At 39.2% G+C, this 14,942-nt stretch overlaps 1 protein-coding gene across 4 annotated transcripts in view; it reads right to left on the bottom strand.

Annotated features, from left to right (window-relative positions):
• Positions 1-14,942, bottom strand: part of unm_sa1614 (un-named sa1614) — a 115,738-nt gene that overhangs the window by 47,339 nt on the left and 53,457 nt on the right. For all 4 annotated transcript variants that reach the window (XM_069884401.1, XM_069884403.1, XM_069884404.1 and 1 more), the window contains 2 exons: positions 13,056-13,131; positions 6,418-6,504 (listed from right to left, as the gene is read on the bottom strand). In XM_069884401.1, the coding sequence (XP_069740502.1) occupies positions 6,418-6,504; positions 13,056-13,131 (163 nt within the window). The remainder of the gene's footprint in view (positions 1-6,417; positions 6,505-13,055; positions 13,132-14,942) is intronic.

Raw genomic sequence — 14,942 nt, 5'->3', positions numbered from 1 at the left:
TGATTTAGATGAAAATGTATATGACATGATTAATAAGCTTGCAGATGACACAAAGTATCTGGTTCTGTACTTAGTGAAAGCTGTTGCCAAAAACTACAGCAGGATCTTAATCGGTTGGCAGGTGGGCAAAGGAATGATTGATGAAATTTAAAATAGAGAAATGTGAGGTGTTCCATTTTGAAAAGTATAACATGGGTACCTACATAGTGAATGGTAGTGAATTGGGGAGTGTTATAGAGCAGAGTGATCTTAGAGTACAGGTACATGGAACCTTGAAAATGGCCACACAGCTAGTTCGAGTGGACCAAAAGACTGTCGACATATTGCCTTTTATCAGTCAGAGTATTGAGGATAGAAGATGGGAGATCATGTTGCAGATCTTGGTGGTGACATTTGTATTCAGTTATGGTCATTGTGCTTTTGGAAAGATATTGTCAAGTTGGAGAAGGTGCAATGAAGATCTATGAGAATCTTGGGGCCTTGGAATATAGAGAGAGGTTAAGCAGTCTTGGGCTTTACTCCTTTGAGTGCAGGAGGATGAGAGGGATCTTATTGAGGTGCACAAAATCATGAGAGGAATAGATTGAATAAATGCATTGAGTCTTTTGCCTAGAGCAGGGGGACTGGTAACCAGAGGACATCAATTTAAGAAGCAAGGCAGAGGTTTAATGGGAACTCGAGGTGTAACTTGGACATAGGGAACAGGCAGGAGCTATTGCAACATTTTGGAAAATATTGGGACAGATACATGGCTATGACAGGTTTAGAAGGATATAGGCTAAACACAGTAAGGCAAGACTAGTGTGGATGGAACATTTTGGTCAGCATGGGCACGTTGGGCTGAAGTGCCTGTTTCCTCCCTCTATAACTTTATGGCCTAAAATGGATGAACATCAGATGTTGGTGTTGTCAGCAATGTCCACATCCCATGGGCAATTAAATAAAAAGAAAGCTGTCAAAATAGGACATGTAGATTGTTGGAGGCATATTGCACTAATTCTTGGAGAGAAAAATAATAATGTCTGAGAGAGGTGAACCACAAGAAAGGGATTTATTGAAAAGCAGATTGCAAATGGCTCAGAAAATGAGGAAATGATTGCTATGTATAGATTACAGATCCCAAGTGGAGGATCAGGAGGAATATTCAGTCACAATCATACAGTCTACATTGCTTCTGAAATTTGATTCCAGTAAAGTCATCAAAATTGAATTTTAGAAGCTGAGTCAAATTATTAAAGGACTACTAGCTGTGGATAATTTATTCACATTCAGTGGACTTTCCTGCAATGCAGGTATTTCCTCATTTTCTGAATGGAGGAGTTATATACAGGCCAGGCAAGGATTTCAGATTTCCTTTGCCAAATTAGATCAATTAATCAGATAATTATGAATGCAAAATTGATAGTTTCCTTGTTAACAATACTGAGACTTCCTTATTTTCTATTTTGCAGATATTTTAAAAATTACTTTGTATTTTAAATTCCCCAGCTGTCTTCTTGGAATTTGTAATTATGTCTCTAGATCAATGATCCAAACCTCTGGCCCCTTGTCCAGCAACTTAATTAATGCAGCATTTTTGTAGCATGTCCTTATATGGGTAAATGAATCTTTTCTTAAGAAAAGCTAATGAAGGCAAACCCCTTTAAATTATTTAACACATGCTACAAACTATCATCTCCCAAGGATAAAATTGTTTTTTTCCCCAATACTCTTAACTCAGAAGAGGAATCACAAACAGATGTTCAACATCTTGTTATTTACAGGTCACGTAGATGCAGTTAAGTTTTTGTTACTTTCCTTCCCTTAAACAATTGTGAACTGGATAATTTTTTTTAAGAGGTCAATGTGGTAAACCACTGTTGCATGTAATTGTCTATTGTCTAGTCAGACAGAGGTACACCTATTGCCAATTGTACCTGTGGCCCCTCCCTACAGGCTCCTGTATAAAGGTGACTGTTCCACAGCCCCATCCTCAGTGCAGGACAGTCAAACAGTATGGATGTGCTTTTGTCCTTTTGGACACGCCATCACCCGGGGGTCAGCAGCACCATGTGCAATCCATGGGGGCTGCCTTCTTGGGGGCTGCCTTCTTGGATGCCGCTGTCTTCCACAACAGCGATATGGAGCAACCTGACATTGGCCTCCACCACACTCAACCAGAAGAGTCCGCATCAACTCACCAGGTCAATGATGGATATCCAGGAAAAAGGCCACATGAGACGAGTTGCTTATTCGACAGTGGGAACACAGAGTTTTATACACCCAGATAGTGTGGTGCCTCTCCCTTACAGTATTGCCAGTGAACCAGGTATTCTTGGCATCCAAATCACATACAGTGTACTTCTGGGGCTTCTGTGCAGTGACTCTAATGGTGCAGGGTACTGAATATAAGGACTTTAGACTGATGGTAATGTCTCAGCTTTGTGCTTCTGTGCTATTGGGACTTGATTTTCAGAGTTACCTTAAAAGCATGACAGAGTTGGATGGGCCTCATCCACCCCTCACCATATGTAACCGGCAATTTTCCAACCATCCACTGCACATCACCTGCCCTCCTCAACTCCCCAACATACATGGCCAGCAACCAAACCGCTCACCGCACAAAACCTGCAGGCTCTCCACACTTAAAAACAGCCCCCCGTCGATATTCACCAACCTCACTCCCAACTGTAAACCTGTTGCCACTAAAAGTAGACAGTCCAGCGTCAGAGACAGAGCCTTCATCAGGCAGAGGTACAGCCCTTACTCAAGGAGGGAATTATTGAAACTAGCACCAGCCCTTGGAGAGCGCAGATAGAGGTAGTACGGAACAGGGACAACTGTCAGATTATCAACAGATACACACAATTGGATCATATCCCCTCCCTCACATCGCCGACATGGTCACCAAATTCCCCAGTATCGGGTCTTTTCGATCATCAGCATACCACCAGCTCCTTATCCACCCAGAGGACCGCCAGTATATGGCATTCGAGGCAGATGGCCACCTCTACCACTTCCTACGGGTCCCCTTTGGTGTCATAAATGGCATCTTGTTCTTCCAGCAGGAGATAGACCGCATGCTGGATCAGTATAAGTTGAGGGCCACTTTCCCGTACCTCAATAATGTCACCATCTGTGGCCACAACCTGCAGGACCATGATGTCAATCTCCAGAAATTTCTCAAAACAGCCAAACACATATAATAACCTGACATATAATAAGGCCAAGTGCACATTCCACACAACCCATCTGGCCATCCTTGGCTGTGTCATGGAGAATGATGTCATTGGCCCGGACCCAGACCTCATGCAACCACTCCAGGAGCCTACTCTTCCACACAGTCTCAAGGGCCTGAATAGGTGCCTTGGGTTCTTTTCTTACTACGTAGAATGGGTCCCCAATTATGCAGACAAGGCCTGCCCCCCTCATCAAATCCACATCCTTCCCCTTGGTGGCGAGGCTAATACAGCTTTCAATCGCATTAAGGCAGACATCACCAAATCCACAATTCATCCTGTGGACGAGTCCACCCCATTTCAAGTGGAAAGTGATATGTCAGACTTCGCCTCGGCAGCCATCCTTAACCAGGCCGGCCAGTCGCATTTTTTTTCCATGTACCAGGTAGGGCCCCGAGATTCAACACTCCTCAGTCGAGCAAAGAGGCCCAAGTCATTTTCGCAGCCGTGTGGCAATGGCGCCATTACGTGGCCAGTAAGAGATTCATCCTGCTGACTGATCAACATGCTGTCATGTTCATGCTTAACCATCAGCAGTGGGGCAAAATCAAAAATGACAAAATACTAAGGTGGAGAATTGAACTGTCCACCTATAATCGTAATATTCTGTACCAGCTGGGGAAACAATGAGCTGCCAGACACCCTGTCCTGCGGGAGTTACCTGGTTTTTTCACTTTGTCAAAGCACACAACCTGCCAAACTCCACCAATGAGATCAGATCCATGATAAAGAACTGCAGGTCAGGGCCAAGTGCAAACTGCATTTCTACCAGCCAGACAGGGCACAATTAATTAAAGCCACCCACCCCTTTGAGCGACTCAGTGTCAATTTTAAAAGACCTCTGCCCTCGACTGACTGCAATGTATATTTTCTTATCATCATTGATGAATACTCTCGTTTCCCATTTGCCATCTCCTGCTCGGACACGAGTGCTGCCACAATCATCAAGGCCTTGTGCTTCCTCTTCATTCTGCTCGGTTTTCCCAGTTATATCCACAGTGACCAGGAACCTTCCTTTACGAGTAGTGAGCTGCACCTGTACCTGTTTGCCAGGGGCATTGTCACAAGTAGGACCACTTGTAACAACCGCCGGGGTAATGGGCAAGTGGAGAGGGAGTACAGACAACACTTTCTTTATTCTAATACAGCATAATTTCAGAGTATCACCTTCCAAAGCATGAGCTATGATATTTCAAATTTCAATCTCTTTAATTCAACAAATCCAACTCTGTGGCTGTTACTTTATGTACTTTTAATGAATTGATAGACAGAATAAACATTTTGCATAACTTCGCATTAAGGCTTTCATAGCACTGAATAACAAAGCATTTACTGTATAAGGGTACAAAAGATAGATAGAGATATAAAATGTATTTAAAGATACAAAAACTTTAAAGAGATACACAATCTTAAAGAGATACAAAAGCTTTAAAAAGATACACAAATTCAAAGAAAAATTTCTTGTGCTCATACTTCCTTCACATCTTGTAGAATGAAAGAGCAAGCCGCTAGCCTGGGCGGATATTACGGCATATTCCATCTGTGGTGATATGATTACTCCATTGTATATAGTTATTGTTGACTCCTGCAAATATATGGAACTGGCCTGCCCACTGATGACTCATACCCTATGACTCTTCCCCCGTGGTCTTGGGCCATACAGATCGAGACACCTCTCCCTTTCCTCCATTCCTATACCTGGATCCAGGCCAGCAAGTTCTTCTGTATATTAAAGCTTATCGTTCCATCAGCCTAGTCTTTGTGGTCACTGGTAGTGCACTACAACACCATAGTTACTATGGTAACACTTCAAACAATAGTTCTCTTAAAGAAACAGGCACAAAATTAACTAAGAATCAAAAACACAAAGTTTTAACCTTTACAGGGAGAATGCTATGGTTTGGAAGGCAGTCCTCCCAGCCTTGTGGTCTTAGGGCCTCACAATCTCCAGCTGGAAAGAGGTCCTCCCGGAGGCACTCTACTCTATCAGGTCCCATAAACCACACCACATGAATGTGTGTTTTCCTTTCCCAGAAATTCTGCGTCAGGGACCACACTATCGGCACGGCTGACATCCCCAGACGCCATCCTACTCCAGAAGCAAGTGAGGAGCGATAAGTCTGAACCATTGGTCGAAAGGGTTCATCTCCTCCATACCAACCCCCAATATACCTACATGGCATTCCCTAATAGACATGAAGACAGAGTTTCTGTCAGGACTTGGCTCCTTCAGGGGCCCTGGAGACTGCAAATGATCACCCCACACTCCCCTCACTGCTGAACACACACAATGCACCTGACCCCTGGTATCTGCCTCTACCCCGAGGGAGGAGACGCTGGGCTCATCGGTGTCTACCCACCAGCACAACACTGATGAGTTTGTACAGGCATCTGAGACCGACCAGGACCCCGCTGCTGCACCATAGCCACAACCGGTACGACAGTCCCAGCAAAAGACCAGACCGCCTGAATGACTGAATTTGTGACTTTTCAATTGTAACTTTGTAAGTTATACTTCACCCCGCTGGACTCTTTTTTTTACAAAAGGAGTGAATGAGGTGCTGCATGTAATTGTCTGGTCAGGCACACCTATTGGCCGAATGTATCTGTGACCCCTCCCCACAGGCTCCTCTATAAAGGTGGCTTCCACAATGTAGGACAGTCGAACAGTATTAATGTGCCTTTGTTCTTAAGTGAATAAAAGTCTATTAGTTTCTCAGCAACAGTCTTTTGAGTAACTGATGGTACTCAATATACACCAGCCACAAGTGGAAGATACTTTTATTTTTTGAATGACAGAGAAGTTGTGCCTCTGTCAAATGTAGCTGTTAAGGATATCCAAAATGAGTTAATTCATACCTTTGATATCTAAGTGACATATTTCTAGATGCCAAAATTAACTTTTCTTTTAAGCAGTTAATCAAGCTTGGAAGCATTTTTTCTGTTTCGGGGTTGTAGCTCCTGATCCAAGCAGAGGATCTCTGGGATTTTTATCATTTTAATATTTAATAATTAATTTCAGGCAAGCAGTGCTGCAGACAAAATATACACTTACAAAAACATGCACTGAATATTTACATAGTATGTGTAGGCTTCATTATACCTGGAGACATCACATTCAATTAAACATTTTAAATTTATATTAAACACAAAGTAGACAATGAATGTTACATTGAAAAAGGTCAATATCGTGGCTCACCTCTTTATGGTCTAACTGTAAAGTTGGTTTGAGCTGATCTCGAAGACTGCATAGCTGCTTCTTTTCCTCATCCTGGTTCTGTTTAATCTGAAGAAGAATCAGAATTTATTGTAATGAACAAGTCACGAAATTTGGCGTTTTATGGCAGTATCATAGTGCAAACATTCATATTATAACCATCTTACAACATTACTTTAAAAATTAAAAATAATACTGCACTAAAGTAAGGCAGTGGGTTTGGTTCATTGTTTATTCAAGAATCTGATGCAGCTGGGAAGAAGCTGTCCTTGTGCCACTGAGTACTCCTCTTTAGGCTCCTGTACCTTTTTCCCCAATGGTAGCAGAATGAAGAAAGGCATGGCCTGGGTGGTGGTGTCTTTCAAGGATAGAAGCTGCTTTTTTTAAGACACTGTCTCATGTAGATGTCCTCAATGGAGTGAAGTCTGGTGCCTGTGATGTCACAGGCTGAGTTAACAGCCCTCCAGAGTTTATTCCTGTCTTGAAATTTTGCTTCTGCAACCAGCCAGAATGCTCTCCATGGTACTCCTGAAGAAAATTTTGACAGTCTTCAGTGACATACCAAATCTAATCAAACACCTCACGAAGTATAGCCATTGACAAGCCTTCTTCGTGATTGCATCAACATGGAGGCTCCAGGACAGATCCTCAGAGATGTTGACACCCAGGAATTTAAAGTTCTTGACCCTCTCCACTATTGAGCCCATGATGAGGACTGAGACATGTTCCTCTAACTTCCTCCTGAAGTCCACAGTCATATTCTTGGTTTTGGTTTTTTTTTGAGTATTTTATTTAAAAATTTTCCATACATGTAGTAATGATAATTAATGCAGATTCCAAAAGAAACAAATGAAGTTACATATTTGATAGTTTTCATCCCATTCCAAAAAACCCATCCCACCTAACCTCCTCTCCTCAAAAAAAGCTAATATACATACTATAAGTCTATAAGTATAAATAGAAAGAAATAGATAATATTTGGATTACATAGAGAAGCATCATCCAGCACATATCTCCAAATTCTTCATAACTATTCAGAGGAGAATCTTGCAGATCTAGATGCATAGGAAGGATATCATTACAAATTTAATCCCATTATTTGTGTATACGGGTACCAAATTTTCATGAACATAGAATATTTATTTCTCAAATTATATGTAATTTTTTTTCCGAACTTTGAATCTCTCTGCATGCCACTTTAATATACCCATAAATGTTTCAGACTTCCAAGTAACTGTAATATATTTCCTCGTTACTGCTAAGGCAAATTTAATAAATTCCAATTGATAAACTGATCATTTTAATTTAGGTCTTGTACCTTCAATATTCCCTAATAAAAATAAATTAGGACTTTGCGGAAAAACAATTCCTGTAACTTGTTCCAAAAAATTTCATAGCTCTTTCCGAAAAGACCTTACATTGGGACAAAACAAAGTTGAATGTAAGAAAGATCCTACATCTGCACCACATCTAAAGCATTGATCAGATAAATCTGATTTAAATCTCTATGGTGTGCGATATAACCGATGTAAAAGATTATATTGGACTAATCTATATCTAACATTAATAGTATTAGTCATAAATCTTGCATAAATCTTTCCATATTTGTTGATCAATTGTAATATTCAAATCTGTTTCCCATCTCTATCTAAATCTATGGTCCTTGTTTGAGAGTTCCTGCTTATAAAAATGAATATATCATAAAAATATTTTTTTTTAACAATTCCTCTCCTAATAAGAAGTTCTACTTCAGTACAACTAGGTAAAAATATAGTTGGTCCAAGCTTATCCCTTAAATATGCTCTTAATTGAAAATCTTTAAAAATGTATTATGTGGTATAGCATATTTATTCATCAATTGCTCAAATGATATTAATTGACCCCTTTCATAACAATCTTAAATGTTTACAATCCCCTTATGAGACCAAATATTCAAAAACTGATTATCTTTTGAAAAAGGTATAAGCGACTTTTGAATCAATGACATTTTAGGCAATATAGACCCTCTAATGCTAATATCATCATTTATTTTATTCCAAATATTAAGCAAATATTTCACTAATGGTGTCTCCTTATCAGTAACCATCAATGTCAGTTACCACTTGTATATAAATTCTTCTGCTCTCCTCTCTCCTATCTTATTCAGTTCTATATTAACCCATGATGACTTTTTATTTTCAAAAAAGGAAGCAAGAAATCTCATTTGTGCCACTCGATAATAATTTCTAAAATTAGGAAGATGTAGACCTCCCATTTTATATTTCCATGTTACCTTCTTTATAGAAACTCCTGACATTTTGTCTTGCCAAATAAATTTCCTTACTTATTTAATTCTTAAGAAAAAGTGAGGTATTAAAGGAGGCAATGTTTGGAAAAGATATTGTATTCTTGGAAATATATTCATCTTTATACAGTTAACCCTTCCAACTAAAGTTATAGGTAAATTTATCCATTTTTTCAAATCTTCAATCTTTTTAAGATAAATAATTCAATATATATAAATCCTTCAAAATGGTTTTGCTAATGTTGAATGCAAGGTTGTTGGTGTGACACCACTCAAAGAGCTGATCTTTCTCCATCCTATATGTTTCCTCATTGCCGTTTGTGATTCTGCCAATAACTGTGGTGTCATCGGCAAACTTGTAGATAGCAACAATAGGGAAATATTTTAATTGAAATTCCACAAAAGGAATTTTTTTAATCTCACACATTTTACAAGGGATTCCATACAGTCCCTCTCTAAACAAAGGTTATTCATCCACAACAACAAACAAGTTGGGCTAGAATAAAATAACACATTAAGAACTACCTTTCTTGTGTTTACATCTCCCCAATGTTTCAGTTCAAAGCTTGGTGGAAATTCACACACATTGATCTCTGACTCAATAATTATTTTTTCTACTTTTTCAGGTAGTACTGAAATATGTGTCCTCAGGTTGATAATTTCAGTTTAGATAATCGAAGTCAATCAATCTGATAATATTTTATTAAATCTCTTCTGTACACTCTTCAATGCCTTGAAATTTTTCTTTTAAGTGTGGATGCAATAGATTTACATTCATAGCATTGAAGTAGTAAATAATAAAATGCCATAACAAGTAACACATGAAACATAAAATATAATTTCAACAAGTTTAATTGAGAGGCACGTAAGGAAAAAAAAATATTTAATTACGATTATCTTCTGGGTTCATGTGAGCAAGTGGGGGTTTGGATTAATGCCTTATCAGATGAATGGCAGCTCTGACAATTCAACATTTCCATAGCACTGCACCAGCAAGTATTAATTGGCTAGTACTCAAGATTGTACATTTTTTCCACAATATAACTTAAAACATAATCAATTGATTACATATCACAAATAAAACTTAAATATGTGCGGACAGAAAGTGTTGAGCACATGCTTGGAACTGTCCTGCCGAATGATTCTGAGCAACACTAATGGAATCGTGAAGAAAGAACGTCAGTGCCTATTTCCTCAGAAGCTTGTGGAGGTTTGGTATGACATCGGAAACACTGACAAATTTCCACAAATATGTGGCGGAAAGTCAGCTGACTGAATGCACCACAGTCTGATATGGGGACACCAATAACCTTGAGTGTAAAGCCCTGCAAACTGTAGTGAACATAGCCCAGGATAAGGGGCCTATAGTGCACTATAGTGTTCTATGCTCTAAAACCCTCCCCACCATCAAGAACATCTGCAGGGAATGCTACAGTCAGAGAGCAACAGCAATCATGAAGGATCCACACCACTCAGCACACACTCTGACCTCATGGCTACAATCAGAAGAGGTTTAGGTGCCACACCACCCAGCACACACTCTAACCTCATGGCTACAATCAGGAAGGAGGTATGGATGATACAGGTATAGGCATCATCAGGTTCAGAAACAGCTTCTACCCTCAACCATCAAACTCCTCAACAACAAACTCAGAGACTAATTTAAAGACTTATTTTTGCACTTTGTTTTTTTCCCCCTCTCTATTGCAGAGTTTGCTTACATTTCTTCATTTGTTTACATGTATACGCATCTTTTTTTTTTTCACTACCAATAAGTGGTAACCTGCTTTGCCTGCAGGAAAATGAATTTAAGTGATGTCATGTTATGTACTCTGACAATAAATCTGAACTTTGGAAAATTTCACATGTATTCATGAGGGCAGAGCTGCCACTGGTGCGATCCTAGGAGAGCAGGAAGTGGAGAGACAGCACAGCTCCCCAGGGTCCTACTGCCTGGTTCTAATGCTATTGGGTCCATACAGTCTTTAAATGGCCTGTTAAAGGAGCAGATGGTGTTTATTTTTAAATCCTAGTCATAAGGTCTGTGCCCAAAATGGTGGCACCTGTGCTGGGCAGCATGCCAAAAGAGGTTGGAGACCCCAGGGGAACAATGGATCGGCACAGGTAACCAGAAATGGGGAGAATAAACCCACCCCTACCCATTGAGGAGAAGCATAGGAGGCAACACTATAGAACAGTGACTGTGAAAGAGCACCACTGAGGGGCTCAGCAGTTGAAGGACCTACACAAACTGTGGGCTGCTAGCAACTTGTTGACGAATGACCCACCCAAGCTGCAGGACACTAGCTCATGGGAACCAGGATTCTAGAGCATCTTGAAGGCAAGAAAGACTGATTATATTGAAGGTTTGGATCTGTAACTCAGGTTGCAGATGGTTTGAATGGGAATCTGTGTGGCTGCAGGAGGACTGGAGCCAAATCCATGGACACATTCTCTGAAGGGACTATCTTTTGCTTCTCTTTCTCCTATTGTTAGGCAATGCTCTTGGCAGACAAAAGTTGAAATATACTGTGAATATTAATTTTTTAATGCATTATTGCATAACAACAAAAGGAACATTTGAACCATTAAAAAGGATCCTTTCAGGGCAGTTCTGGTTGACATGGACTTGTGCAAGACTCTTGACAAGATTGGGGCCCATCCAATCCAGAGGGTTAGCAAATTATATGCAGGGACGTGTGTTGAGGTGGGTTGGGGGGGAGGGGGGAGGAAAGAGTTGGAAAGAAAGGTGTGTAACAGGACCTGCTAGAACTTCTATTATTACGTGCTCCCATTTTTCTATTCATTTTACTGTGTGGGACTGTCACTTTAAGAGAACAGATTTACAAAACCCTGCAGGCTTTGGAGTGTCTGAACTGACTACTGGTTAAAGACAGCATATTGCTAAATTGGATTAGGCTTGAAGAGAGGAGAAAAACCCAGGGGCAGAGACCATGTGACCTACAGATTCAAGATTGAGTACCCCGCTTTGCTCATGGACAATTTGAAGGTGCCAGCACAGGAGCAAACAACTCTTGGAAGAAATACTGTGCTGGATTGGCCACAAACATGGTTATAGACCATCTGTCTGATTTCCTCCTGCCTGTTGTAGGAGAATGAGAAATACCACTCTGGGACCAAAAAAATGAAGGGCACTTTGTTCAACTGACCCATGAAAAGGATTCTACTTGGAGAAGAAATACTGCGCTTGGATAATGACCAGAGTGAGGGTCACTTGAGTTCGGCTGACACACAGAAAGGGTTCTGGAAGCTTTGTGAGTGAGCATCACTTGCTTTGTGTCCCCTACACCAAAGAAGAGGGGAGCTTTGGTTGGCATTCGTCTAAAAAGGACATTTTGCTAGAAGCACCTCAACAAGGGTTTGGTGAGTTAATCAACATTCTGTCACCCCTGGTTTCTTTCATGGCTAATTTCATTTAAACCCTGCATGTCTCATCCATCTAAGGTCTGCGTGTTGCATCAATTTCAAGCCTACGTGTCTCACTGAATTTCTGAAACTGAATTTTGAACAGCCTTTTGAGAATTGTGCCTTGAGCTGTGGTGGCTTGGGGTGTTCCACACACACCAGCATATTTGCATATAGTTGGGGTTAAGTTAAGTAAGTGTAAATAAACTAGATGTTATATCATTGTTAACTGATAATTTAAAATATTATTTTAAATACAACACCATCTGGGCTAATTTCTATTGTGGTTGTCTGGTATGCAGCACTATTTACCATGATAGTTGCATGACTCAGGAGCTTCAGACAAGTGTTTACTTTAACCTTAGCAGCAAGGAACTTCCTGCACATGATGCTTATACCAAATATACTTGATAATATCTCAATGTCCTCTTAACTAATTACTTATTTCAATAATTGCATACAATTAAACAAAATGATGGGCAGATTCTCCACCATTTTTCTTTTTGATTTTATTAACAGCCTTTAATATAATTTACATAGATTTAATTATTTATCTATTTTTAAAGATGGAAAACTCCTCTGTCACAAATATTCCCCACAACTATAATGTCTGCATATTTCCCTTTTTTATAAAGACAGGCACAGGAATCTATGCTTTACTTCTTTACCTTACTGGCTTTTATTGAGCTCCAACCATCCCAGTATGTCTGATTTTATAAAATATTGTTTGATTTTTCCTGATTTAACTTAACATACTATTCCCTCCACTTCATGCATGCCAAAAATGTACTGCATAAAGAGATAAATGAAACAATTAAAACTGTAATTTCTTGCAAGAAAATATACAAGCTGGCTGTTCACAAAGTAATATAGGGCCTCGGAAGAATTTAAAAATTTGTACAGTACTCACGTTCTGTAAATTTGCTGCAAGCATTTCAATGTAATGCCTTATCTTTTCAGCTGCTTTCAAGCCTTCTTGAAAGAAACTGCAAAGAACAGAAAAATTCCATCATTGTTTTTGTGTTCCAGATTAATAAACTTTGAAACTTCAACACATTTGCTCTCAATTTCCATCAGTAGCAGATTTTATGGGTCAAAAATCGTTTAAAGTTAACAGTTTGTATTTCTTAATTTCACTTCATTATGTCCTTACAGCTATTTTAAACTTAAATATGTTGAGCAGACCAAATAATATAGTACACGGATACAAGATTCCAGAAGTTATGAAGGGTCATTTATGACTCAATATCTTACTTTATAATTTTACTCCAATGTAATTAAATTGTGATGTATTTATTCCACATTCCTTTTTTTTTTAAGCCTTCATTTTTCTTTTAATACCAATCATATATAGCACCTGGCAATGTAGTTAGGTAAGGGGTTTGAGTTTTTCCTCCTATAGTATTTTCTTCTTTTGTACTATTAGTTCTTTTCTAAAACAGGTATATACTATTTAGAATATGAATTATGGATATGATTTATTATTTATGTATGTTAATGATATATGGAATATTTTACTTAGTTGATGTAAATGTCCACACTATCTTATTGAATTGTACCCTTTTTGTTTGTACAGGTCCTTTATTATTAAAATCATTAAAAATAAAAACTAAATATAATAACGTCATCAGTGTGCTTGGAACTGTTTAATAATCAAACAACGACAACTGGAACAAATGCTCACAACCAATAACTTTCCATTTATAATCTTTGGTTCAAAGATTCAGAATTCAAATGCCAAAATTTAGAATAAAAAATTTAGAGTATCCCACACCAAATGAAATGAATTTATAGATGATTTTGAAGTGGTGAATGGGGGCTGAATTTTAACATTTAAGAGAATTTAGATAAATGGATGGGAGAGATATGGAGGGCTATGGATTAGGTGCAGGTAAGTGGGACTAGGCAGAAAAATGGTTCAGTACAGATTAGTAGGGCTGAAGGGCCCCGTTTATGTGCTGTAATGTTCTAAGGTCTCCAATAGAACACATTTCTATATTTTCTAAATCCCTGTCAGTCATTCTAATGCATCACAGATGCCTTAATCTGTAGTTCTAAATGTTGCCCACCATCATAGGGTTCTTTGGCGTTAAAGTGCCCACAGTGTGCTTTAAGGGTGGAGAGGAGTTTCTACATTTCCATGTTCTGCTGCTCCCTCTGTGCAGAATCCAATCCTCAACCAGTTTGAATGCCACTGCTTTCTCTCAGCCAGAGGCTGTGCCATGGACAGAGCATCTTAGCACTTGCTGATTACTATGAGTTAACAGGCAAATGATGTGCAACTGGTTGCTTAATCCTGCAGGTTAAGTTTTAATGATTAAAGGGAGAAAACCTGAACAACAATTCCTTAGGCATCTTATTTTTTTTTAAGTGGCCTCAGATTCAACATGAAGTCCGAGTATAATACCAATTCAGCACAATGAGATTAATTTTTTAGTTAGGCGCATAGAGCTGAAAAATCACAATTCCAATATTAATGAGACTGTCTGCCTTCTTTCAACAGTACAGTTGAATTAGATGTGCTAACATCAACAACAATAAAATTCCAATCTCTCTTCCTTTCCCTTCCATTCCTTTTAGCAGCTTCCAGGTGCAGATTAGAATATATAATATCCTGACACAGAATCAGGCTGACAATATAATGGACTCAGCTCCAAACCAACAATAACACCTAATGAGATTCAACTTTGGCAGAAGACCTTTGAGAATATTGCTCGAGGGACAATACAGGGGAGAATAAAAAGAATTGTGAACTTGGCAAACCCCAGATCATCCAATTTTCACATTTGTACTGGTT

The sequence above is a fragment of the Narcine bancroftii genome, chromosome 6 (assembly GCF_036971445.1).
Source record: "Narcine bancroftii isolate sNarBan1 chromosome 6, sNarBan1.hap1, whole genome shotgun sequence".
NCBI classification, from domain to species: Eukaryota; Metazoa; Chordata; class Chondrichthyes; order Torpediniformes; family Narcinidae; genus Narcine; species Narcine bancroftii.
Note: the sequence above shows the minus strand (reverse complement) of the source record. Positions and strands in the feature narration are given on the sequence as shown.